Source organism: Gallinula chloropus, assembly GCF_964237585.1.
Source record: "Gallinula chloropus genome assembly, chromosome: 28".
Taxonomy (NCBI): domain Eukaryota; kingdom Metazoa; phylum Chordata; class Aves; order Gruiformes; family Rallidae; genus Gallinula; species Gallinula chloropus.
In genome coordinates, this window is record NC_140113.1 from 2,995,567 (window position 1) to 3,020,138 (window position 24,572).

The window sequence follows — 24,572 nt, forward strand, 5'->3', positions numbered from 1 at the left end:
TTTCCCAAAGAGAGGGAAGAGCCAGGCTGGAGTAACAGTGGGACACATGGAATGATGTAACACAACCAGAGACAACCCCAAGCACCCTCTTTATCTCTCCAAGCCCAGCCCCTTCTACCCCCAGCACCACCACCCCCCTGCTCAGGGCACTGGACTGAAATGGGGAAGAGGAAATGAGCCTCCAAGTCAGAAGGAAGATAGTATTAGTCCTGGAAATGACTGCAGTGAGCCCATCCTCTTGCACTATTAGTCACAAACTTTCAGAGCCTCCCATTGGCCTCACCTAATTACACTATCTAAAGAGCACTGCACTGCTGGGTCCCCACCCTGCAGCGCTTACAGTGCAACCCCAGTGAACTGGACTTGCTCCTATGCAAGATGCAGTGTAATCCTCTAATTGAATCACTATAAACCATGCCCTGACTAATTACCTCACCGCTTTATATGGAGCAAACGGGAGCAGCCACCTTCGTCTCCTCACAGGAACGGAAGGATCACCACTGAGACCATCGGCTCGTGTCCCCGATCCTGGGGACAGCTGATCCCAGTCTGAAGAGCCCCTCAGTGAGAGGTACCGAGCTCCTGCACACAGCCAGGAGCCCAAACAGAGATGAAGGCATCAGGGGTAGAAGAGATGGTCCAGGAATCACGAAGAGCGCTGAGGTTCCAGGTGCAGCAGGCACTGGGAAGGGACGATGAGCCAAGCAGAGGGATGCAGAGCCAGCTACCTGAGGGGAAAGGCCCTGCTGCTGCTTCACCTCACGAGACTGGGAAGCTGCTTGGTGAAAGCACTCAAGAGGTCTGCATCGTCAGGATCTGGAGCAAGTTATTTTGGCCCTGCTTAAAATTAATTAATAAGAATTTGATTTTTTTCCTCATTGTAAATAAGAGGTTTTTACACAAACAGCACTTACTTTACGTTTCAGTGCAGGTCCGATCTCTGCGACAGATGGAAGTTATCCACAAAGCAGGATCTCTATTTTCAAACACCATCCTGCAACCATTCCCTGTGCAGATCTTATTTCTGGAATTATGCTATTTACTGGGGGGAGGACTTTTTTCTTTCCTGGTCTTTTTTTTTCCAGGCCTCCAATTTATCACAGCCTACAACCAAACTGCAGACCACCCCAGCAAAGAAGACTTACCCCCCAGGGCTGGCAGACCAGCTTTGCCCCCACACACCTCAGCACCAGGACAGCAAACCCCTGGCTGAAACTCTACAATCTCAACCTAGAGTGTGGCATCTTGCAGCACAGGTTTTTCCCCCCCCCCAGTTTCTCCTGTTACGGAAGGACAGACACAAAGAGACCCTGGAGTCTGCTGTGAGAACACAGTTCAGAACGAGCTGCTGGAGTCAGAGATGAAACACACAGAAGGCCGGTATAAAACAGCAATGGGATGATTCCCTTATGACTGGTGACTGCTTAATGGAGAGTTTTATAGGTGGTCAAGAGGCAGCTGATGCACAGGCCATGCACGGTCCTGCCAGCATGTTCTTTTCTACACTGAAGCTGAAACAACGTCAGTGTACTAAAAAAAGGGATAGAGAATCACAAATCATCACCTGGTCTTCATATCAGATGATGCTCTAGTGACCAGCTTGGTATAATCATTTGCTGGACTTCTGAGCTATGATTCACATGAGTCACCTGTCCATGCCACATCACAGCACACGCTACTTCTATCGTTATCCCTGCACAGAAAAGTTATCAAAACCAAGAATGAACTCCTGAGAAAAGATATGGGGAGGGGGGGAAGTAATAAATATCTAGGTAAATGAACCCAAAAGTTTAACCTCCTACTCCCAGCCCCTGGAAACTGCTCGGTGCTCTTAGTCAACACAAGGGCTTTGTTAAAACTAACGAAAGAACAGGTGAAGTCTAAGTACAGAAGGAGGATGCAACTGAAAAATATTCCTTTACCATGAGGCCATCAATATAAACAGTTTATTTACTCACAGAGGAAACAAGTTTTCCTTCTGCACAGCAGCTATTGATTGCTCTGCTGCCCAGCACAGGGGATTTAAACCCAACGTATACAAACAAAACGGAGCAATGCTGCCAGACAAGGTAGATTGGATTCCTTGATAACTAGAGATTAAACAAATTAGTTTTAGGGAAGACAGAATCAAGATTTAACAGCTGCAATGCAAGCAGTTGATCACTAAAAGAATATCTTCTAGCTGACAACCCCCAAAGTCTTCCTAAATATGGGGTAAAACGTGCAGGCTTAAGGGTTTGGTGCTCTGGCTGGTGAGCGGCTCCTTCCTTTTCTGTACCCAGCATCTGGTTTAAAAATAAACCTCCTGAAAGCTATTACCACTCCATAAAGACCCCGATAAATCCTCCACACGGCTCCTGTTCCTCCAAGTCTTGCAGTTAGTGCCAGAGTTCTGACCGTCAGGAACAGTGTCCAAGCACCACAGGCTTCAGCTAAAGACAAATCACATCTTCAGCGGAGCCTCGCGGCCCCGAAACCTCTGCTGCCATTGCAAAAATTACAGGAGACACAGGAGCCCAGGAGAGCTGCTGGAGCTGGGTATCCCAGCACACAAAACACCCCAGGAATTCCGAGGGGGAGAAAAGAAAAACAAAAGAAAAAATCCCAACCACCCAAAACCAGAAGGAAAAAGCAGGCATTACCTTGTAGAGAGATGGGAACTTTAGCCAAAACTGCATCTGGGACATTTTAAACCAGCATTCGGTTTGCTGTCGGCAGAGCAGGACTTGGATGAGGCAGTGAGGTGAGGTTTTTCAGCATATAACGGAGAAAGGTCTTCATTCATGACCGCGATGGCAGCGACAGCCAGGAAGAGAGCTCATCAAGGGTTTTTAAAAATTAACATGCAGAAGAAAGGAGTGAAAATGGAGGAAAAAAGGACAGCCATACAGCACGTCTGTCCTAAGCCTGGGGAAATTTGCATATAGCGTTTAGTCATGGAGAGCGCTCTTACTTCCTCTAAGTACAAGGGCTGACTTTCAGGAAATGATGCCTGCTTGGTAAGTCAGTGAAATTACTGGCAATGCGATGAGAATTACTGTATGTGGTGTAATTCAACCACAGATACACTGTAAACAAAGCTGCGCTCCGCAGGCGCAGCCAGATACGGGGCAGGAGAGGTCTGGGCAGGAGCCTGGCTGCCCTCTGCTCTTCCCACCCCATCCACGAAAGCAAACACCAGCGTTTCCCCCACCAGCTCAGGGCTGGGGGCTCCTGCCTGCCTGATGCCAGGGGCTCAGATGAAGTAATCAAACTGAAAAAGATGATAAAAAAAGGATTTGCAAGTTGGGTTCTCCCCCCACCATGTGTTTTCTTTTGTCTTCAGCATCTGCCCCACCCCAAAGGCTCCAATTAGAAAAAGATTAGCCCTTTGCTCCCAGCTCAGAGCTGGGCTGGACGCTGCTCTGGGTTCAGGAGCACGGCTTTGGCAAGGCTGGCTGCCACACACTGTCGTGCCAGGAGGAGAGCAGGGAGAGGGAGCAAACGTGGCCAGTGAACCCCACAGAGCACAACCCCAGCAGCACCGAGCGTGGGGAGAGGAGCGCTGGCTGCGGATCTCTTTCCGTACATCCACAGCACGGCTTCAAGTGACAGGCAGCTCGTCACTGCCCTGCATTAAGAGCTGGCCCTTGGTGCTGTCACCAATGTGAAGTGTTCTGGGGCCTCATGCAGAGAACGGCTGGAAAATCCCGTGCTGAGAGGCACTTCTCAAAAACCCAAACTCTGGGGTGACAGAAAGCAGCCAAGCCTCTGCCAGGCCAGCGAGAGATGAGCAGAAAACAAGGTGCTCTCCATCCCCTCTAAGAATCAGGGGGACAAACCACAGAGGGTAAGCTTTGCTTTAGGACATGGGATGAGAATAGAAGACACCCTGGGCAGGCAGTAAATCCTCCTTCCTGAGGGCAGCCAGGGACCCGTCCCAGCACAGAGGTTCCACAGGGATTGATATGCTAAGAGCCCTTAATAATGAGGATCCACCTTGCAACACACCTTGTCCAAAGGAGCTTTCTCAATAAGCAATCAGGAAAGAAAAACCATCTGCACCCTGCCTGTAGCCGGGGATGCCGGTGCCGCGGCCAGAGACAGCGAGGATGGGCAACGCCAGCATCCCTTGCCCCAGGAGGAGCTAGAGCATCGCTGCTGGGCCCCTACTGTTGTTAGAGCACATCTGGGCCCCAGGTGAAGGCTGCAGGTAGAAGAGACATTCTGCAGGACCTGGGGTGAAAATGAAGTGGGTGGTTCCTGTGGGCAGCTGCTTTGGGGTTGAGAAAGGCAGCGGGGATATCTGGCTGCTGCTTTTATCTGAACCTGATTGCGTTTCATTAGCTGTCAGTGCCCTGGAGCTTGGGAGAGGTGCTTTAACGATACATTCAAAATGAAGAGACCAAATGCAATTTTGAAATGTCTTAATTAGTAACTTCCTGGTGACTGCTTTGCTGGGTGACCTGGATTAAACCACCAACCCTTCCTTAAACCATCCAAGGTCTTGCTATTTATGCAGCCTTTAAAAAGCAGGTGGTTTGTTTCTTCTTCCTTTTCCATTAGTGGACAAATGGGGCAAAATTTGGGCAACAAAACCAGACTGCCAAAAGTGTCTGGCTTCGTTAGAGACACCCAGGACTGCTAAATTGATTTTGCAAACCCACATAGTATAATCACAGAAGATAAGATAATCCACTGAGGAACTGCTACCTGGAACGCAGGGGGACACAGGGCATGCCACCCCATTCCTGCTCCCCATCATTAATTCACCAGCACATGTGCTGACAGACAGGGATGGGAAAGTGGAAGTATTCCAGCACTGACATTGATCTGAGTGCTGTCCCCCAGCAAAGCTCCAGATGCAGAAACCAGCTGGTTACTTAGCTGGGCAAACTCCACAGCACCCTCTGCTCCTCATCTCTGTCCGAGGGGACAGCCCCCTTGGCATGCGGATGGTCTCCAGAAAGCTCATGGGAGAGCAGGGATATGAATCAATACAGACTGACACACACGTACAGATCTGGCTGCTCATCACTCTTGCTCAACCAAAGACCTCAGGACTGAATTTCCTCCCTCTCCCCCTCCAAAGCTGGGGGCTTTCAGACATGCCCCAGGCCACTCCAGGCTCAGCTTCCTGAGCTGCTCCTGAAAAGAGCCCCCGGTGCCTCTGCGGGCCAAGCTGGTGGGAACCCCCCCACCCCCGTGCAGAGAGGCAGCTGCAGGCGTGGGAAGGACACCCGCACACCCTGAGGATGCATCACCAGACCGCAGCAATGCATCTGCAAAACCAAACCTGAGAGGAGCTGCAGGCTTGGGGGGGGTTGGAGCAACTACCTGAGCAGTGCAGTTTGTCCTGACAGCACGAGGGGTTTCAGAGGGACAGTGTGCATGGTACAGAGTGTGCCTTGCTCTTCCTGTTCCTGTGGTACAGCTGGTTGGCCCCAGGCAGGTAAAGGCTTCAGGTTTTGAGAACCACAAGCCCTGGAGCCGCTGCTCTGACTTCAAAAGCAAGCAAGAGGAAGCAAGGTGCACAGCGAGTGACTGCACCCAGCGGCTGTGACAAGTGCAAGACCACAAATGGTTTCTTTTTAAAACAGACATCAAGAACAAGGATAAGGAAGCAGCTGGTTACGTATTTTATAACCAGAGTCAAAAGGCAGCGTGTGTGAGGGGCTGTCAGATTGGCAAGCCTTGCCAGCACCTGGCTCCTTGAGGGTGGGAAGCTGGGAAGGCAATTGCTGGGCATTCAGGAACAGGGAGAGGACCAGGAGAACGCCTGCCATCGAGCAAGCACAGAGGGGAAGCCCCAGGCTGGGCTTCCTCTGAAAATAAAGAGAAACCAAGAAAACTCACAGGCTTTTTTTTTTTTTATGCTGCATGAGAGCGCACGCCTCTTGCAGGTGATCCTGAGCCCAGAGGAAAGAACCACATGGCTGCAGGCAGAGAGATGTGAATGCGTGAGGCCAGGGAAAGGCAAAGGACTGAAGGTGGTGGTGGAGGCAGAGGGAACACTTCTTGTGGTGACTGCTGGAGTAGGGGCACAGGCACGTTGAGCACGCTACGGGTCAGGACACACAGCTACCGCCAGCAGAACTGGAGCCGGGGGAACTCGCTGCAGAAGACTGACTCAGACCGATTCTGCTTTGAATTAAAGCAGCTATTTTAAAACATCTCCCAGTGGTCTGCTCTGAAATGGTATTACTGGCATTTTTGAAGAGCACTCTGCGTCTCAGAGCAGTGCTTTTCCCGCTTTGGTTAGCTTTATGAAGGGAAGGGGGCAGGAACAGTACTCACCAAGAGCTTCGGAAGGCAACTCTCCATCGCCTACTGCCCTCCTCCTTCCTCCCCTGCCCGGATGTAACACCTCTTTGAAGGCAGCAACACAGATGAAAACTAATGTGTCTGAGAAGGAGGGAGACACCAGAGCCCTCCAGGCCCTCCTACTCCCTCTCCACACCATGGACATCTCAGCTGGCTCCTGCAATTCGCAGCCAAGCACAACTGAGAGCAAATGACGCTGCAAAACCAGAATTACTCTCCCTTAAATACAGGTATCTCCATCTGAGAGAGTCCTGACAGCTCCTCTTATACCTGGGAGGGAAAGATTTACTCCAAAGCATGGTTGATCCAACCACAGGGAGACGCAGCTTTAGAAAAACATCAGCAGCACCCTAGATGTATCCCTCCTCCTCAGTAAGCCGGTTAAATCGGAGGATCGGAGACAACCAGCACTTGGTCAGTGAATCCTGCACCGATGCCGGGTGAAGCCAGCGCGTGGGCACGACACAGCGCCCAGCGCCCTGGCTCCAGCACAGCTCCCCCCTTCACACATGCCAGCAGCCTGGGCTGATGCCAGTGTCTCCTCATACATGGACAGTCACCACTCGCTCAGCTCCACGGTGGGAGCGTGGCCACGCCACCCAGGCGCCGAGAGCAGGGCAGCGTTGGATACACACCACGCTCACAGCCGTCCTGCCGGGGCCGCGCACACCGCCGTCACCAACACCTCACCGTGCTCAGAGTAGCTGGGTCAGAGGAGCCGTTATCATCACAGCCTTCATCTTTCTAAACCAAGGCCTGAAGTAAGTGTGAGGCATCTCACCGAAGGCGTTTGAGAGGTGTGATTACGTCAGCCAAGAGCCCAACCCCGGACTGCAGAAACAACACCAGCGTGTAAAAGCAACTTGCTCCTGCAACACCTCAAAGGCCCCAGAGCCAGGATTCAGTTGAGTCTAAGATCTGGATTCCCTGCAGACACGACTCCAGGACAGTGCTAGGCACTTCCAGGACGTTTCTTATTCCAGGAAACGCTCTGTTTCAGACAGAAGCAAGTCTTCCATATAATTTAATAACTGTTACATTGATTTCTCTTAAATCACCACAGCTCTGCGTGCTGAAGCCCTTTTAAAAATTAATACTTTTTTTTAAGAGCGGGTTAATTTCTCCCCCCTTTAACAAGAAAGATTAATAGGAGCTTGCAAGGGGCTGGTAGTGCAAAGAGGGCTGGTTTATGATTAACACGTGCGGTCAAGAGCCCCCATGCACACAAGCAGATCAAACAAGGCTGTAACTGCATCTTTACAGCATTACTGCAAGTGGCTCTAGCCAAGAGCAGCCAGTTCCTCCCTGTGCCTGTGAGTTAAGTCAAGCTAGACCGACCTCCTTCCTCCAATACAAGCAGGACCCAAATTTTAAAAAGAGTGCCCAAGGTTCCAGCTGAAGCATTTATAGGCAGCCCTGCTTCCCAGAGGGAAAAAGGCAGGAGCTCCCCCAGAACCCCCTCTGACACTGGCTGCATCCACACCTTCCATGCTCACCCTCACTCCAAAAAGATCGGATTCCTTCTTCAGTGTAACCTACAGCAAAAGGATTCAGAAGAGGAGGCTGCTGGAGGCTCAGAAACGCCCCCGGCCTGGACAGCCACAAGGAGTAAGTCAAATAAATTGAAAGGAAACACAGACTGACTCTCAGGAACAGGCAGGAGCATTTTAGATACCAAAAGGCTTGGAGGAAACAGGCAGTCAGCTTTAAGTCATACTAAACAGATAAGTTTAAGGAAAAATCTGTGGCAGCCACAAGCAGCAAGTATTTTTGTGACAGGTATGCTTTGCTAGAAGAGGCTGCTCTGCTTTTATGGTAAGGCTCTGGGGAGGGACAACAGCTCACCACATGCCAGCAAAACTGCCTGGATTCAGTTCCGTGGTGGCAATTAACAGCTCTCACCATCAGCAACAAGATACCACCAATGTGATAAACACGCCTTTGCAGCAGAGGCACTGCACGTGAAGCTTGGATCCTGAGCCAGCACCTGAGAGGGGAGGGATAAAGAGCACAGAGAGAGAGAAGCGATGGAAACCCAAACCTGCATCCCTGCAAGCTTCAGCTTCCGAGGACACATGTGCAGTCAGGAGATCTGTTCCACTGCAGGGTCAGGGAGAGACTTTGGCCAAAGACAACAGCACCCAAGATCAAGAAATGCTATCAGACCCTGAGATGGCCTCGTGTAACTATTTCCTAAACCTCAATTTAAGCCTCTTGTTTATATAAAGGATGCCAATAGATCGGCAAGGATGAATCACCCAAGAGCAAGCCAAACCCCAAAAATACTGTGGAGGAAACCAGTTCAAGTTCACATTTGGCTGTTCTGGCTGTGCAGACGAACACCTTTTCCAGCATGCAGAAGGCGCTCGGTGAGGCCCCGTGATACACACTGAAGTCACTCCTCACTGACCTGAGCAGCAGTGGTGAATGATTCCACTGAAAAGCAATTCCCAGAGCAGTTAAAAAAATTGGCACCTCCCACTTGTGGCATCCTCAGGCCAGCCAAGGACTCCGAAACAAAGCATGCAGAGGAGATGGGTGAGCAAAAGCCACTGCTGGAGGAAAACACATCAACCTTCCCACTCCTGAGCCCTCGTGTCCCCCAAAACCCAGGGCACAGAACAACCCTCCCATCACCACCACCAACGGAAAATATTTACTACACAAACACCTCACAACCATTACTCATTTGCTCTTTAGACCTCTTAACTCTATTCTCAGCATTCCTGGAAAACACCTTAAGGAGACACAGTGCTTGCAGGCTCCACAGTCTGGAGGCAGGCTGGGGCCCAGAATGGCCCAGGGAGGTTTTGGGGAGGCAGCATTCACTGGCTTAGGGCAGATCCCAGGCAGAGATCACAGAGCTCCACTCTGGGCCAGAGACAACACTTCCAGCATGCAGGAGCCAGGTGCTGGCAGGCTGCTGAGACACACAAAGAGCTGTAACCCACGGGGACAGCAAGCTCCTCGTACTGCTGACCTGTCAGAGACAGGATTTTGGAGTCTGAGCAAAGGCAGGAGAGCAGTCTATGTTCACCTAGGAAGGCAGCCCAGGTTCTTGCATAGGCACCCAACTCACCTTGTCTGCTCAACGACCACAGATTTAATCAAGAATCCCTTACCAAAGCACGCAGCAAGCTCCTCATGTTCTCTCCTTGGCTTTGCTCCTCTGTTTGGCATGGTTGTAACAACACAGAGCTTAACAGGATCTGCCACTCCTACCACCACCACGCTAGGCGCGGGTGGGAAAGACAGGTACTTTCCTATGGAGTCACCTGGAAGGATGTAACCACCTGAGCTGCTCCCACACCTTCTGAATGGCGTGCTTCAGCTCTCCAGGCAGATTGTTAATATTTAACAGTTGGCATCTGGGGCAACAAGAAATCAGTAAAGTGGAAAATATTGCTGAAGCAAGAGATGGAAAAGCTCCAGGATGCTCCTGGATGACTCCAGACTGATGCCACTGCCTCCAGTTAACTGCCTGCTGCTCTACCAGATCCAGGCTCCAGTTCTGGCTCCCGTGGAAAATAATCAGCAGCTTTTCTTCACATGAGCAATGACTTGCAGCTCAGGAAGCCCTGAGTTTTATCAATGGATTTCCATGTTAATACTTACTGCACCCTAATATGAGAGAACATGAAGAGCAAGCCACATAGAAAGCTCAAAAGTCAAAAGCCAAGCGTTCAGAAGGGCTCATCTGGCTCCATACTTCAGCAGGACAAGCTGGAGGATGACTAAAGACTGAAATGCCTCTTCAAGAGATGGTGAAGCACCACAGTAGTGTTACTTCACATCAGTGGGCACTGGCACACCACACTCTGGCGAGTGCTGCTGTCCCCCTGCCCCATGGCAGCTCTAGACAGACACCATCCCTCAGAGGGTCAGGCTCAAGAGACCAGTTTCAGATTGGAAAACAAAGCTCTGACAAAGGTCTTGCTCAGTGTTTCTCAGTTTCACAGCACACTGGGTGACACATCACTGCCCCGGGTTATCTGCAGCAATCTCCAGAAAGCCCCAAGCAGCAGCACTCAGAGCACAGGCTTACAGACAGCCACCAGGCAGGGCAGAAAAGCACCCACCAAAATGCTCAGCTCCTTGGAGGAACGCACACAGCACCACCTGCTACTACATAGTGTAACACCTGAGTCAGGACTGCCCTGGCCTTGTCAGGTCCAGAGACAGACATCGCAGAGTTTCTGTCCCTGAAACAGAGGAACACTCTCAGCGTGCTGCATGGGTGCAGTCTAACAAAGGTTGGCTTGGAAAGAAAAGGTCCAAGCAAAACCACAACTGCCCACCATCACCTTGTTCCTCTCTGCCACCTCCTTTACAGAAGGAAGCAAGTGGCACAGGAATTATTTCTTGGTCTGGAAATCATTTGACATGGTTTATGCCTGGTTTGCCCTGGAACCACCTAACTGATACAAAGCATCACCTCCTTTTCACAAAGAATCTCCAAAAATCTGCTCTTCCAAGCTGGCTGGGATCAATTTCTGTGATGCAGCAGGGGAAGGAAGCTGATCGACCACTTAAATACTAGAAAATACATAAGGTAAAGAAATAATTAAGGCCTTTTCCCGTTAAACCCATCAACCAACCTACACCAGACCTGCAAGCTGAGACCTATGGAGAGGACCACTCTCTCTCCCTCTCCCCATTGCAGGCTGTTAAATGGCTTCCAGAATTTGATGAGATCACCTTTCTGTCTCATTCCCCCGGCAATTAATTCTGCAAGAGGCAAAGATCAATGTTATTACAATTCATTTACTTATCTGGTTTTATTGAGTTAGGAGCCTCTGGTCAGCAGCTACTGGTGACTGACCAGACTCGCTGCGTCGGGCCGGTCCCCAACGTGAGGCAGCCCCAGCAGCTTTGCTCAGGGAGATGGATTTGGGCTGTCCCACCAGCAGCTCACCTCAAAGGACACAAATCCTCAGCACATGGAAATCCAAAGCTGGAGAAATCAGAGGCCTGAGGAGGTTCCAAACCTCTAGTCAGCCATGCCAAGAAAATAAAAGAGCAATTAGGGGGAATTGACACACCCCCCTCAAGAAGCAGGAAATGCATCAATTTGCTGATGCACTGATCAAAGAATCACAGAATCACTTGGGTTGGAAGAGACCTTCAAGATCAAGTCCAAGCACAGCCTGACCCTGCCTAGCCCACCTCCAGACCATGTCCCCAAGCACAACATCTACACACCTTTGAAATCCCTCCAGGGATGGTGACTCCACCACTTCCCTGGGCAGAAGAAGAGGCCCAAAGGAAAAGGTTTCTGTTTATATGTGTGAACTGACACCCAGCAGTTACCAAAGCAAGCTGACAGCACCCTGCTGGGGCCACCAAAGCACTGCCCAGGGTGTCAAAGCACGGAGTGAGCACCAGGTACATCCGCGCTGCCCCAGCCTGTCCTCGCGCGTCCCTTGGGCTGTGTGCAGCCATGGAGGGCTATGTGTGTAAAGCACCTTTAGAGTTAAGAGGGAAACATCTAGAAAGGTCCATTCTCACCTCAACACAGAGCAGGGCTGGGCTGTGTCTGGCACCCACGTGCCTCCCAAATAACCAGACAGGGACTTACTGAGCTAGGAGAGCTGAAAGCTGCTGTCCTGCTAGGTCAAAGCAGGGTGATCTGCTGTGACTTACTCATCACTCCGCTTCAGCTGCTGGGGGAGACCCTAATACAAAGAACACACACAGCCAGGCACTGAAAACATCCATATTAACTTCTAGAGAGAGCTCACCCTCTCTTTGCTCCAAGTCAGCTCTGGCACATCAGCTGCCTTCCAGACTTTTGTCACAGTTTTGTGTAGCTCTGCTGCTGTGATGGCTTCTGCAAGCAGCAGCCAGAAGCTCTCTGCAGGCCCCAGACTGCAAACATCAGCCATGTCAAGGCCAGAGTCGCTGCTGACCAAGGCCCAGCCCATCAGCGACGGTCACAGCGCCTCTGGGAATCACAGGGAGGAGAAAAAAAACCTGCAGGCAGCTGCATTTTGCCACTGGAGGAAGAAGGGAGTAAAATCGTGATGAAGTTTAAGTCTGCTAAGAAGGGAGGGGTGGGGGGAAGGTGCTTTAAGACCTGGCCATGCTTCTCATCACCCACCTCTGGTGTCACTGGGTGTGTAGCTGTAGTGTAATAAATCACTTTTCTTTCTTTTATTCTGCATTGAGTCTGTTTTACCCATTATACTAATTGCAGAGTGATCCCTCTGTCCTTATCTTGAGTCCTGAGCCTCCCAATATCTATTTTCTTCCCTTTTTGACTGAAAAGGGGAGTGAGTGAGTGGCTTTGGTGGGTATTTGGCCTCTAGCCAGGGCCAAACCACCAGACAGTCTTACCACAAGACATTGCCAAAAGCCAGAACATCTCAAAATGCCATGGAAAGAGCTCCTTCCCACCCAGAGAGATCCCTGAGGTGAGGATCCCTCCAGGTCCTCAGAGATGCAGACTGAACCAGGGTGCCTGTTCATCCCTGACACATTTCAGCTTTGCAGAACCTAAATGGGCTCCAATCTCAGTTTGCTAGGCACTGGGCTGATGTAATCCCTAAATATTCACTACTCAGGAATCCACCACTTGCAATCAGTGGGAAAGCACATGCAGCACAGGCAAGTGATGAGTTTTTCAGGAGGCAAATGATTTAACTGCCCAAAGCATGTTCAAACTCACACTTACCCTGGAATACACCCTCCTGCAAAGTGGGGTGTCCCACATACCATCAGTATTCCTGTCAAACATCACTTTAAAGGACCAAAAGAGTTTTACCACAGGGAAGTTCTTCCCAAAGCCAACCAACAGCTTCTGAGTTGCTGTTCTCAGTCAGTCTATCCCAACTGCACACAATCCCTACCAGGTGCCAGACAGATTTAAGATATTGCCCGTCTCATCCTTTCCCCAGGAGACTGAAAAATAAAGCCCAACACCATCAAGCACTGTTCTCCCCCAAAGCCATTAGTAGCTATGCACTTACCTGAGGAAAATCACCATTTTTTGGTAAGAAGTCAGTGGGGTCCACAGATGCATAGTTTGTATCGAAGAAATGTGGTCTGCTGCTGGGATTCATACAAAAATCAGGAAGGGGATTAAAATATTGCCTGTAAGGAAATGGGAAAAGCAGTTATTTCCTGTCAGTCCTGAGGATTCCTCAGGTTGCTTCAGACTCTGTCAGCAGCAGTGCAGGATGACACATATATGGGATTGATACTAAGAAAAGCTGTGTTTATCCAGAAGAAATAGCTGGGCAAAACAATACACCTAGTAGTTACACACTACTTCCCAAACTCAGAAGCATGAGAGTCTGGAAGGCTGATTTAAGAATTCAATTGAGTATCTGTGTAAAGCAGGAAGGATTTAAGACAGAAGTGGTCAGTGGGACTAAATAATAATTCAGTCCTGACGACAGAGCAAAAATCAAGCCCCCAAGACACCCCAGCACCAAGTGTTTGATGGGTGCGATGGATCCTGACAATCATGTAAGGACAAGCATCAAGTTTCTGGGAAATATCCCACCCAAACGCTAGTTTGGGCCATAAAACTAAACAGCCCCATAAGCCAGCAAGGACAGGGCAAGAAAACAACCCCCTGTGCACACAGGGGTGCCAGATCTTACCCTGAAGACAGGTAAAATCGAAAGGTTCAGCGCTGCCTGGGGTCACATGGCCCTATCAGCCCAGAGAGGTGAATTCCAGAGGTAAGCAATCATACCCAGCCACAAAGCAAGATCTCTGCCAGGCTAGGAAGTGACAAAAGCAAAGGTCTGACTGCTCCCTCCTGGGCAGGGCGCATACCAGCGCTTCCTCCTGCCACCCTGCCCCTGCACCAACCTCCTCAAATCGGAGGCAAGAACTGCAGGAGAGGAGATGGGTCCCTGCCCCCTGCCCAAAAGCAGCTCCTTCCCCTATGACATGACTGTCTTCTGGGCTCACTGCTGCACACACAAGCCCTTTCCCTCTCCTGCAGGAGCAAGGAATGTGCTTCGTAATCTTTCCCGTAAGGGCTGCGTGCTCGGGCTGCTTGGGCAATCGCCACCCAACACGTTTGCATGCTGGGACGGCTGAAACCGTTCACCCCATGGGACTGGTTTCCTCTTGCGGCGAGCTGTACCTTCTTCCTAACGCCAGGGTTACAGAACCCACAGCCATAAACTTTAACAAGGCACCAGGGGAGGGAGAAGCAAAGTTTAGAAAGAAATACTACCCAGGAGCAGAGCTGGGGAGTGAGTGCACTGCCAAGGTATTATTAAGCAATTAAAATGCCATGTGTGGCTAGCAGCTCATTAATACGACGTGCTTAAGATTTGCATATGTATTTATGTACAAACACAGTTACCTCACGCTGCTAAATACATTTCTCCTACTCATCATTAAAGAGAATACTCTTGGAAAGGATCAGCTCCCCACCCCCTCTTTCCCAGTTGCTGTTTTTGCCACTGGGTTTTCCTACTGCAGGGATCCACCAAACAGCGACTGACCCTGAGTGAACACGGAGCTGGGCTGAGCTCACTCACACTATCACAGCTCTGACAATCCAGCACCAACTCCCCAGCTCCTCCTAATCTATTCAGGCAAATTCAAATCTGCCCATCAGTTCTGGAGATGAATGGACACAGAGAGGGGAAGGCTCGTTGAAGCTGCTTTGAAGCTGAAACTGCTGGGGTCTCACCGTCTCTCTCCCACGAGGATGGAGCTTGGCCAGTGCTAATGAACTAACCAGGGAAGGGGGAAAGTATTTTTACTGGAAAAGGAAAGACCGCCTCCTGTTTCCCCAGCACCTCATGGGTCTGGACAGGAGTCAGTTAAGGTAACAGGAAGGAGACTGAGACAGCCCCAGCCTCCCTGGCCTGAACTGCCCCGGAACGACCAGCTCGCTGTGTTATTTTACTTCCTTTAATCTTGGGTTTCAAATCAGTGAACATGAGAGGCACTTTCTCCTGGCAGTGTGAAACAAGAGCCAAGAGCAGCTCAGAGCACCGCTCTGAGATCCTTCGGAAAGCCACCAAGCAACGCGGTGTCTGCCAACGTCCTTTCAGTACCTTGGGTGCTGTGCTGCACCTTCCTTTCAATCAGAGCTTAAAGATCCTCGCCCTTGTTTGGGGAGCTGGCATAAGGCTGCTGACATGTTAGCTGGAGTTAAGCCACAAGAATAGAGGAGTTAGTGGGAAGAACCGCGTACGGGAACCGCGCCGCATGGCAAAGCAGAGCTCTGGGAACAGCCCCATGGCAAGAGAGCCCTGTGCAACCTGCCCACCCACTCCAGGCTGTGGTTACTGGTAAACTGCTCCATGGGAGCTGCTCAGGGACGTCGAGGGGTTTCACTGGAGAGCTAAAAATCAGTTTAGAAAGGAAATTTATGCTGGGTTTAATCCCACTGGATTTACACAAACTGCCTGTTCGCACTCATATCCCCAGATCTGCCTTGGAGTTGCAGCACTACAGAAGGAACCAGCTGTCCTGGACAACTGGAAACATCTGCATTCACCAACCTCAACACCCAGTTTGCCAGGCTCCAGCTAACCCAGCCCATCCCAGCACCACAACTCCTCTGACAGGACATAAAGACAGCCAGGGACATGCACACTTGAGGTCCATCCAACACTGTGGGCAAGTGCTACACCAGTCCCCCTCAGCCATCAATTTAATTCAACCATTGGGGCTGGCTATCAATGCAATCAAGGCCCTACATCAATTACTACTCAATATCTATTTTCTCCCCTGTCCAGCTGAAAAAGGGAGTGACAGAGCAGCTTTGGTGGGCATCCAGCCTCCAGCCAGGGTCAAACCACCACAAACCCCAATGTCCAAACACACTTAGCCATAAAGTTCCAAGATAAATTACTCCATGCTAAAGTTTAGGCAGGGAAAGCACTGTGCTCTGCAGACAGAGGCTGCACTGGCTCCAGCCACCCCCCAGAAGAACGCTCCATCACAATGCAGCATCAACACCACCGTGGTTGGTGGAACCTGATGAGATGCACAGGTGAAAGGGAAGGAATGCTGGTCTCCTGCCTCTGTCTGAATGTGTTTCACAAAGGAGAAAGAGGGATTCTGGCTCAAGTTTGAAGAACCCAACATTGCAGTGTGTGAAGAAGCAGTTACGTGTGCTGAGCCAGTACACAGCTTTCCACAGGCACTGGTTAAGAAAAACCAGCGCCTATTCCCCACCCCACAAGCAAAGTAAGGCCCCCAAATTCCACTGTTATGAAAAAGACTGGTTAGAAATCTAACCAGGAGGACATTTTTCTGTAGGAAAACACAATGGAAAGCACAAGGTGTGCAACGGTCAGACACCAACAGGCACCAGGAGTCTCGCTGCACAGACAGTTCCTACCCTTCTTCAAGGAGCAAAGCAGCTGGCCCAAACTCACTCATCCTGGAGAGGTGGGACATTATGGGCTGGGTGAGGAGCATCTCTGGGTTGTACCAAGTTCAAACAATTGCTATAAAGTGCAAGACTGCTTTTATTTTTGCTGCCACCCACACTAAACATAGCAGCAGAGGAAGAGCCGGGTACAAGGCCAACCTGAGCCCACACCTGACTCACCCAGATCATTCTGATGTCAGTCCAGCCAGTGGGTCTCAGGGTAGGGTGACTCCACTAGAATGTTGCTGGGTGGGGTTTTTGCTGGGTGGCTTTTGTAGCACATGCTGAGGAACGCTGCTTTTGCAAACTGCACGGTAAGTATTGGTGTTTCTAACACACTGGGTATGGTCTGATTTATTTTTTGTACAGAACTCGGTCATTTCTCTTAGTTTTCCTGAAGCCCAGGACTTTGGGCAGTAGGACCTATAGGAACACACTGCCACAGGCTTTCACAGTGATAGAAATGCCAAAGGACCTATAGGAACACACTGCCACAGGCTTTCACAGTGTTAGAAATGCCAAAGGACCTACAGGAACACACTGCCACAGACCTTCACAGTGTTAGAAATGCCAAAGGACCTAAGAAAGGACTCACAGTCAATGTATTAGTGAAGCAGCAACTTATTATGTGTTCTTGCAAGAGCAGGTGTCCTAGCAAAGTCAGCACACCTGTGGGCAGAGTTTTCAGCACTTGATACCCTATTCCCAACCAAAATCCCTTGTTTACCCATGAGTTAAGGACTTCTGATGTTTACAGGCTCAACGGAGGCACCTCCTTCAGACAGTACATAATAGAACAGCCATCACACATCTGGCAGGTTCCTGCTTCCCCTCAGTGAAGAATACTCCTGAGCTTAATGAGCAAAAAGCAACATCTTACCATTGTTCATCTTCCACAGCCCTTCACTGTTGCCCCTTTATTAACACATCTTGATTGACAATTATCCTTTACCTTCCTTTTACCGTAAGGCTTCGCTTTAGGCCTCAGTTTCCCGTAAGACCACTTAAGCCTTTGGTAAATGATTCTTGATGAGGCAGCTTGAGCCTTTTATTCCTCAAGTGGGGATAGAAAAACACTGTACTTATTCTACAGTTTGCCAAAGCAACATTCCTCAGGCTTTTCTACAACAGGAACCCACACCTGGGCAGCGAGCGATGCCACAGCCCTCCCAGGGCACGGCTCGAGCTTGTTACAGCAGCACTTGTCTGGACCACTGAGACATCATGCATGGCTCACACACTTCATACCAGCAGCTCATCGATGCACCCCATGCATCTGAAGTTCTTCTGCTGTGATTTCACTGGAGACCTCCTATGTGTGCTTCAGCCAGGCCTCCTGCTCTGATGTCCAGCCTGTTTGGAGATGCAGGCTCCACATCTCAGGCCAGGGGAAGATCAGAGAGGCCTCGAGCTGCAGGAAGGCAGCTGGAGAGGAGCTGGGAGGTAGAAATCCTTCTCAAGGAGTGGAGGGAAGCCCCGGCACCCAGAGAAGCTGGGGCTGCCCCTGGATCCCTGGCAGGGTTCAAGGCAGGGTTGGATGGGGCTTTGGGAACCGTGGGCTGGTGGGGGTGTTCCTGCCCATGGCAGGGGGGCATTGAGGGGCTCTGAGGGCCCTGCCCACACAAACCAGTCAGGGGTTCTGTGGTCACTTACTGAGCCTAGAGCTGCAAAGGAAACCACCCCTTCAGAGGCCTTAGAGATGAACTGAGCTATGGCTCTGCCCCAGGGAGACCCAGACCTCATTGTTCTTTCAGCAAGGCTGAAATACACTGTTTGCATTTTTCAGGTTAAGAAAATCCCAAACAAAGAGGCAAGCTTGGGTATCTTCTAAGGAAATTCTCTAGCATGGAAGTTAACAACTGCAAAGAAACAGGAAAAACCTGCTTCAGGCCAGAGCTGTTGCCATGAGAATAAGCCCTGTCCAAACACAGCCACTTGCAAATGAGATTTCTTCTGCAAGGATTTTGAGGAGAAACCTGTACTAGCACTAATGCCATCTGCATTTTTCTATTTTACAACACGAGCTGTAATTACAACTCCCTTTACAGTCCCATTTTCAAAGGTTCCATCCCTTTCAGGACTCCCACCTGTAACACCCTAACCCTAAATCCACCTGAAAAAAAAAAAGATTCAGCTGCAGTTTTCAAATACAAAAGGACAAACTTTTTATTGTGGGGTTTTGTTCCCTGAAACACAGATACAGAAAGTTTCACCTGAAAGGTAATTTTTACAGTCAGCAGGATGTAAAACCCAGAAAGATAAAGGTGCTGCCCCAGCTAAATCATTCTCTACCAAGTAACTGCTACAATGAGCCTCATTTCTGAAAGTAACTATAGCAAAGTCAACAAGTCTACATCTGCATTAAAACAGGCATGTCTCTGCAGGACCCAGGCTATAGTGTTTCCAGCAGTTGACACCAGCAGCAGATCAGTAGCAAACAGCAAAAAAAAAAGCAAGGGACAAAACCAGAACAAATGGACAAAGGAAAAAAAAAAACCCCAAACCCCAACACAATAGATAAACACAATCTAATCTTGTGGTTCGATGCAGCAAAACAGAAATTCTGTTATAGCTCTCTGGAGGATTCACAAAGTGTAATTTACAGGAATCGTGCTCAAAAAGTACCCCCCCTTCCAATCAGAGGCAGCTAAGAGCACAGATACCCATCTGCTAACTCCTCAAATCCTCACCCCGGGGAGCAGCCAGCAGGAGAGAGCTACCTGCAGGACAGCTTCTTGGCAGCCCCTACCCCATCCGTCCCGTGGCTGCTGGCCACCTCACTCTGCAGGTGGAGGAGACAACATGGAGACAAAGCACATCTCACCCCTCTGAGCACACTGCCTGACCCTCCCTGCAGCTGCCCAGGCTGGAACTTTGACACTGCCAAGGATGGATCTGTGCTTTTCCATAAAGATGCTAAAATCCCTTTTGGAAGGGGGTTAAACTAAATCCTTGAGCCCCCAGAACACAAGTTATTTAGTCCCAAGCTCTGCTTCTTTTCTTTTTTTCCCTTCCTCCCACCCCTGACCTAAATAAAAACACATCCTGTGTATCTCTGCCACTCCCTGCATTCACAGAGACCAAAGCAGCCATGGATCAGCCTTTAAACTTTCCTCCCAACAATCAGCACATCCCAGTCACTCAGTGGTGGCAGGAGGTCCATCTATGTTGTCCCAAACACCTCCTGTCCTACCTTCTGATCCACAGAGATTCATCATAAGGAGGGAGAAGGAAGACCAATGTTCTTTGTTGTGCAACAGTCCCCCCCTCAAAAGAGCTATTTTGGGCATGAAGTCTAGAAAAGTTTTTGTGCTGAATCCAAAGAGCCCATCTGATGTTCTTCCCATCACTGTCACTGCGCAGAGGCTGCTGAAACCCAGCACAGCTCAGCGCTGCGTACGCAGCAGCTCTACTGAGTCAGTCAGGGTTTCTCACAGGAGCCCGTGCTCATCCCCTCAACACCTCGTGGGACGAGGTTATCAGCAACCAACATCAGCCATAACCAGAGGAAAAAGTCACGACTCGATGAGCTCCGGGTTGAGCTGTTGGGGCTGCGCACCGGTTCTCAACACAGGCACGAGATGGTTGTTATTTAGTCAGCTTCCAGTCACCAACACAGTGAAAGATGAACTCCCCCCCTGCATGTCTGCCACCTGGTACCAGCAATACCTTCCTCCTCATCTGTCTGAATAAAGCTAGAGGCTGCATGACATGTTTGCTCAGCTCGATGGTGCTAACGGGGTGTTTTTAAGAGCTCCATTAGTGAAACAAATCCAGGCTAAACCAAGACTGTTCCTCCCTTCTCACAGCCTCCAGGTTTACCAGAAATCAAAGTTTTTCTCTTAAAACCCCAAACCAACAAACAAGCTGTTTGCTCCTTTTTCCAAGATGTGGCAGTTTGTGAAATGCCACAAGAACAGCCTGTGATGTAATTATTTCCCCATTTCAGTTAGTGAAATAAAGTAAACAAGGAAAGAAGTAAAGAAACAGTTGAATCACAGGGTGTGCTAGAGCAGAGGGGATTTATACAAAGGAGAACAGCACTCACTGGTTTTCACTTGGGAAGGATGAGGTCGGGACAGAGGCAGGGTAGCAGCTACTCCACAAGTCGTTAGGCAGCATGGAATCCTGGAAGGAGAAACCCAACAGTTACAGCAGCAGAGCTATGGCACTGTGACTACCTGTGGCTGCAGGTCTGAGGCCAGGCTCAGGACTTCTCTGGTTCAGTGCTTCCTGTAAGCACAGGCAGCTCTCCCTCTCTCCTGGAGAGAGTCCAGAGGAGGGCTACAAAGATGATGAAGGGCCTGGAGCATCTCCCCTGTGAGAACGCTGAGTGAGCTGGGGCTGTTCAGCCTGGAGAAAAGACGACTAAGGGGGGATCTTATTAATGTTTATCAATATGTGTGGGATGCAGGGGGGAATGGCCAGCCCCTTTTCAGTGCTCTGTAGGGACAGGACAAGGGGCAGTGGCTGCCAAGTTGGAGCACAGGAAGAACTTTTCCCCAGTGAGGGTGAGGGAGCCCTGGGACAAGCTGCCCAGGGGGTGTGGAGTCTCCTTCTCTGGAGAGATCCCAGCCCTGTCTGGACACCGACCTGTGCAATATGAGCTGGGGAGCTGCTTTGGCAGGGGATTGGACCCAACGATCTCTCGAGGTCCCTTCCAACCCCTGTGATTCTGTGATTCTCCCTAGGAGGAGAAATCAAGCGCTCCACTCATTCAGCTTTTGTACCTCCTGTCCTGCCCAGCCCTTTCATCTCAGCCTCTGCAGAAAGCGAGCACCAACCTTTACCTCAGAATTGGCTTGCACAGGTAAACTCCCCAAAACATCCCTCTTCCCTTCCTGCCTTCCCACCTCCCCAAAGAGCCCCAACACCAAGGGAAGCCTTTAGCCCAGCACATACCAATACAATTGTGGAGAGAACACGGTATCTTACTACTCAGCTCCAGGTCACTTCACCTGTCCTTTTTTGGGTCCAAAGCAACACGTGCTTGGTGAAATGGGCCTCTTTGTTTTCTTTTTTCTAACCTCTATATTCCTAAATGTGCCAAAACTTAACAGCAAACTGTGGGAACATGTAAGCTGCTTTGGGACAGAGGTTTGCTTTTTGCCCTGTCGAGAAGAAACGTGTCATGGACCCGGTTGCATTTTAACAGCTGCACCAGGGCAAACACAACCCCTCTCATCCCTGCCACTCTCAAGAAGAGGCATGGCTGGGCCCAGCGACAGATTTACTGTGTCTCAGACACCACCTGGGGTGGAAATAGAGTTTGTAATTCTGCGTGGACTCTGTAGTGCTTCCCCAAGGAGCCTGGCACCTACCAACTTTAGAGCTGCACTGCTGTAATGACTGCCTTGCAGTCTCCTCCCACTCCAGAGGCAGCAGCCAGCCAGCCAGCACCCCAACCCTCCAGCATTCCCAATCAATACTCCATGCCCCTGGACAGCTGCCTGGAAAGTCTGCTAAACAGCTCCTGTAAACACACACAAGGACTTAACAGGCTGGATTGCTCTGCCCAGAGCCCTTCCAGGGAGCCCCTCCAAAAGCATCTCCCTACCCCTCACCTCCACGGCTGGCATGCTGAGCTGGGAGAGGGGGATGTCGCAGAGCATGTCGTCTGAGTGCTGGTGCTCATGCTGCGGATAGTTCTTGCCCCCATCCATGGCAGGGTGTGCTGAGGCATCAGCCTGTGTCCTGCCGCATGAAGTCCTCGGGGCGGGTGGAAAAGGCTGTGGAGTGGCCGAAGGGGCTTTATCTGTGCTCTTCACCCCGCACCATGTCCTAGGGTGGAAGAGAAAGGCACATTTAGACTTTATGACAAAGGAGGTGGGGGGAGTGGGGGGACGGGAACCTGCTTCTAAGACCAAATGTAGCTAGGAGATCAGTAAACAGACGTCAGCCTGTGAAATGCCTGCTGCCTCTTCATAAAAGAGAGGTTTTTACCAGGAAACGGAGGTCTCAAATATCACCACACCTGGAATTCACCCAGACCAACGAACTTCCATTGGAGACACCTCTCCTGCCTCACTGCAAGCGCTGCAGGAGGCTGGCAGATCATCCCAGGCATCTGCCCCTTTCACAGTAGAGGCACAACCAGTTGTCAATGGGAGGGATTTTTCATGTCTGACCCACAAAACGCTTCTGGGCTGCTCAGCAAGCTGGTGGCAATCCATCCCTCAACCCCTGGCTGCCATGAATACACACTACACAGACAGAACAGCTGAGCCAGGAGCCAGTCCCTCAGGGGTCAGCCAGCACTCACATCTCTACTCACACTGTACTTTGGCATCCCCCTCATTTCACAGCAGACACTCAGCGTGTACCGGTACTTTTCGCCAGTGCTGTGCACAGAGGTCAAACCGGATGGTATATTTTTAGCCTGGACACCATTAATCTAACAAATAACAACTTATGGTCTGTGTTCACGTTTTCCCTGTTGCTAGCAAGATGGGATTTCAGAATCGTGCTTGCTAAAGCAGAGGACTGTTCTGGCAGGGATTAACTCCGCGATAAACCACCGCTGCCTTCAGCGCACCTTCTCAGTCAAAACCTCTAAGGTAACTTCTGATTATTTCCCTATTAAATTCCCCAGAACATCAGTTGAAATCTATTAAATTCAGTTGGAAAAAGAAAGAAAATAAAGAAAGATGGTAGAAGTGACCCATACAAACCAGAGAAGCAAGAGAAATGCATCTGTAACACGTCTTTACTTCCACCACATCCTTCTTTACCTCTCTCAACCATCACATCAGCCAAGTGAAGGAATGGGGCTGACAGACTCACTGAGCACACTAGCCAGCACCACACACCGAAGCTGTGACTGAAAACATGCCAGCTCCAACAGTTACTATTTGCTACAAGGAATATTTTTGAAAAAGTCATTTCTGAGTCAGTCCCTTTAAAAATAAATGACCTTTCAGCAGACAAAACGATTTCTGCAGTTGTAATGGAAAGCGAAATTAAAGTGACTCTTTCTTTCTCTCTCTGGCGGCAGCGGCCACGCCGGGGGAGCTGTCAGAGCAGGGCTCACGTGTGCAAGATGTGGAGCCCCCAACATGCCCCAGGCCCAGGGAGGAGAGGCCATCACCAGTCCCCTGGCAAAACGTCATCAGCAAAGCCCTCGCATTCATGGGCTTTTCTGGGCAGAGACCGACATCCCACTGCCCCTGCACCTCTAACCGCAGGCACACAAATGCCTTCACAGGCTTCCAGACTGAATTAAATCATTTGCCAGAGGCTAAGCACTTTGTGGTTTAAAACACAAAAGTATTCCCCCTTTTATTTCAGCTGAAGAGGCAGCGACAGCGGGACGGACACGGTTTGCGCAAGCTCACGGACCGGACGAAAGCAGCGGCTGCCCGGGGTGGGGCTGCAGAGCTGAAGGCAGCTTCCCATCTCCCTGCAGCCACGGGATGAAACACGCTGCAGAGTTTGCTAATTCAATCTCTTCCTCTTCCCACAGCCTCACAGATTGTTTAGAAAAAAAAACCCCAAAACCAAACAAACCCAAAAGCCAAGGCAAAAAGCTCAGCGACCGAGCCTCAAGCGCCTTCCCAAGGAAAGCAGGACGAAACCTCACCTCTGGAGAACGAGGTGTATACACCCACAGAGGTAACACCAGCTACCTGAAAAGACTGTTAAGCTACAAAAAGCTCAGGCCACTTGAATTCGTCGCTAACAGAATACTTGCTGCAAAGTTTTGGGATCACCCAGATCCTTTTCGGTGCCTTTATTTACACCAGATTTACTGCAGGCTCGTTCCTTCACAAGCAGAAGTGTTTCTTTTTATTACACCATAAAATCCACACTCAGGCTTTACAATCCATACGCCCCAGGGCAAAAAAAATAGCTGAAAACACTTAGCTAGCACCACAGCATCCTAATGAATACTGTTACACTGGCCTCAGGCCCC

General features: G+C 50.2%; 1 protein-coding gene across 1 annotated transcript in view; it reads right to left on the bottom strand.

Moving 5' to 3' along the window:
- SBNO2 (strawberry notch homolog 2) overlaps positions 1–22,303 on the bottom strand; it is a 48,018-nt gene extending 25,715 nt beyond the window's left edge. Inside the window, exons 1-3 of the mRNA XM_084276426.1 lie at positions 22,225–22,303; positions 20,709–20,788; positions 13,272–13,395 (exon numbers count right to left, since the gene is read on the bottom strand). Of these exons, the coding sequence (XP_084132552.1) occupies positions 13,272–13,395; positions 20,709–20,788; positions 22,225–22,272 (252 nt within the window). The 5' untranslated portion in view covers positions 22,273–22,303. The remainder of the gene's footprint in view (positions 1–13,271; positions 13,396–20,708; positions 20,789–22,224) is intronic.
- Positions 22,304–24,572: the final 2,269 nt, after the last annotated feature.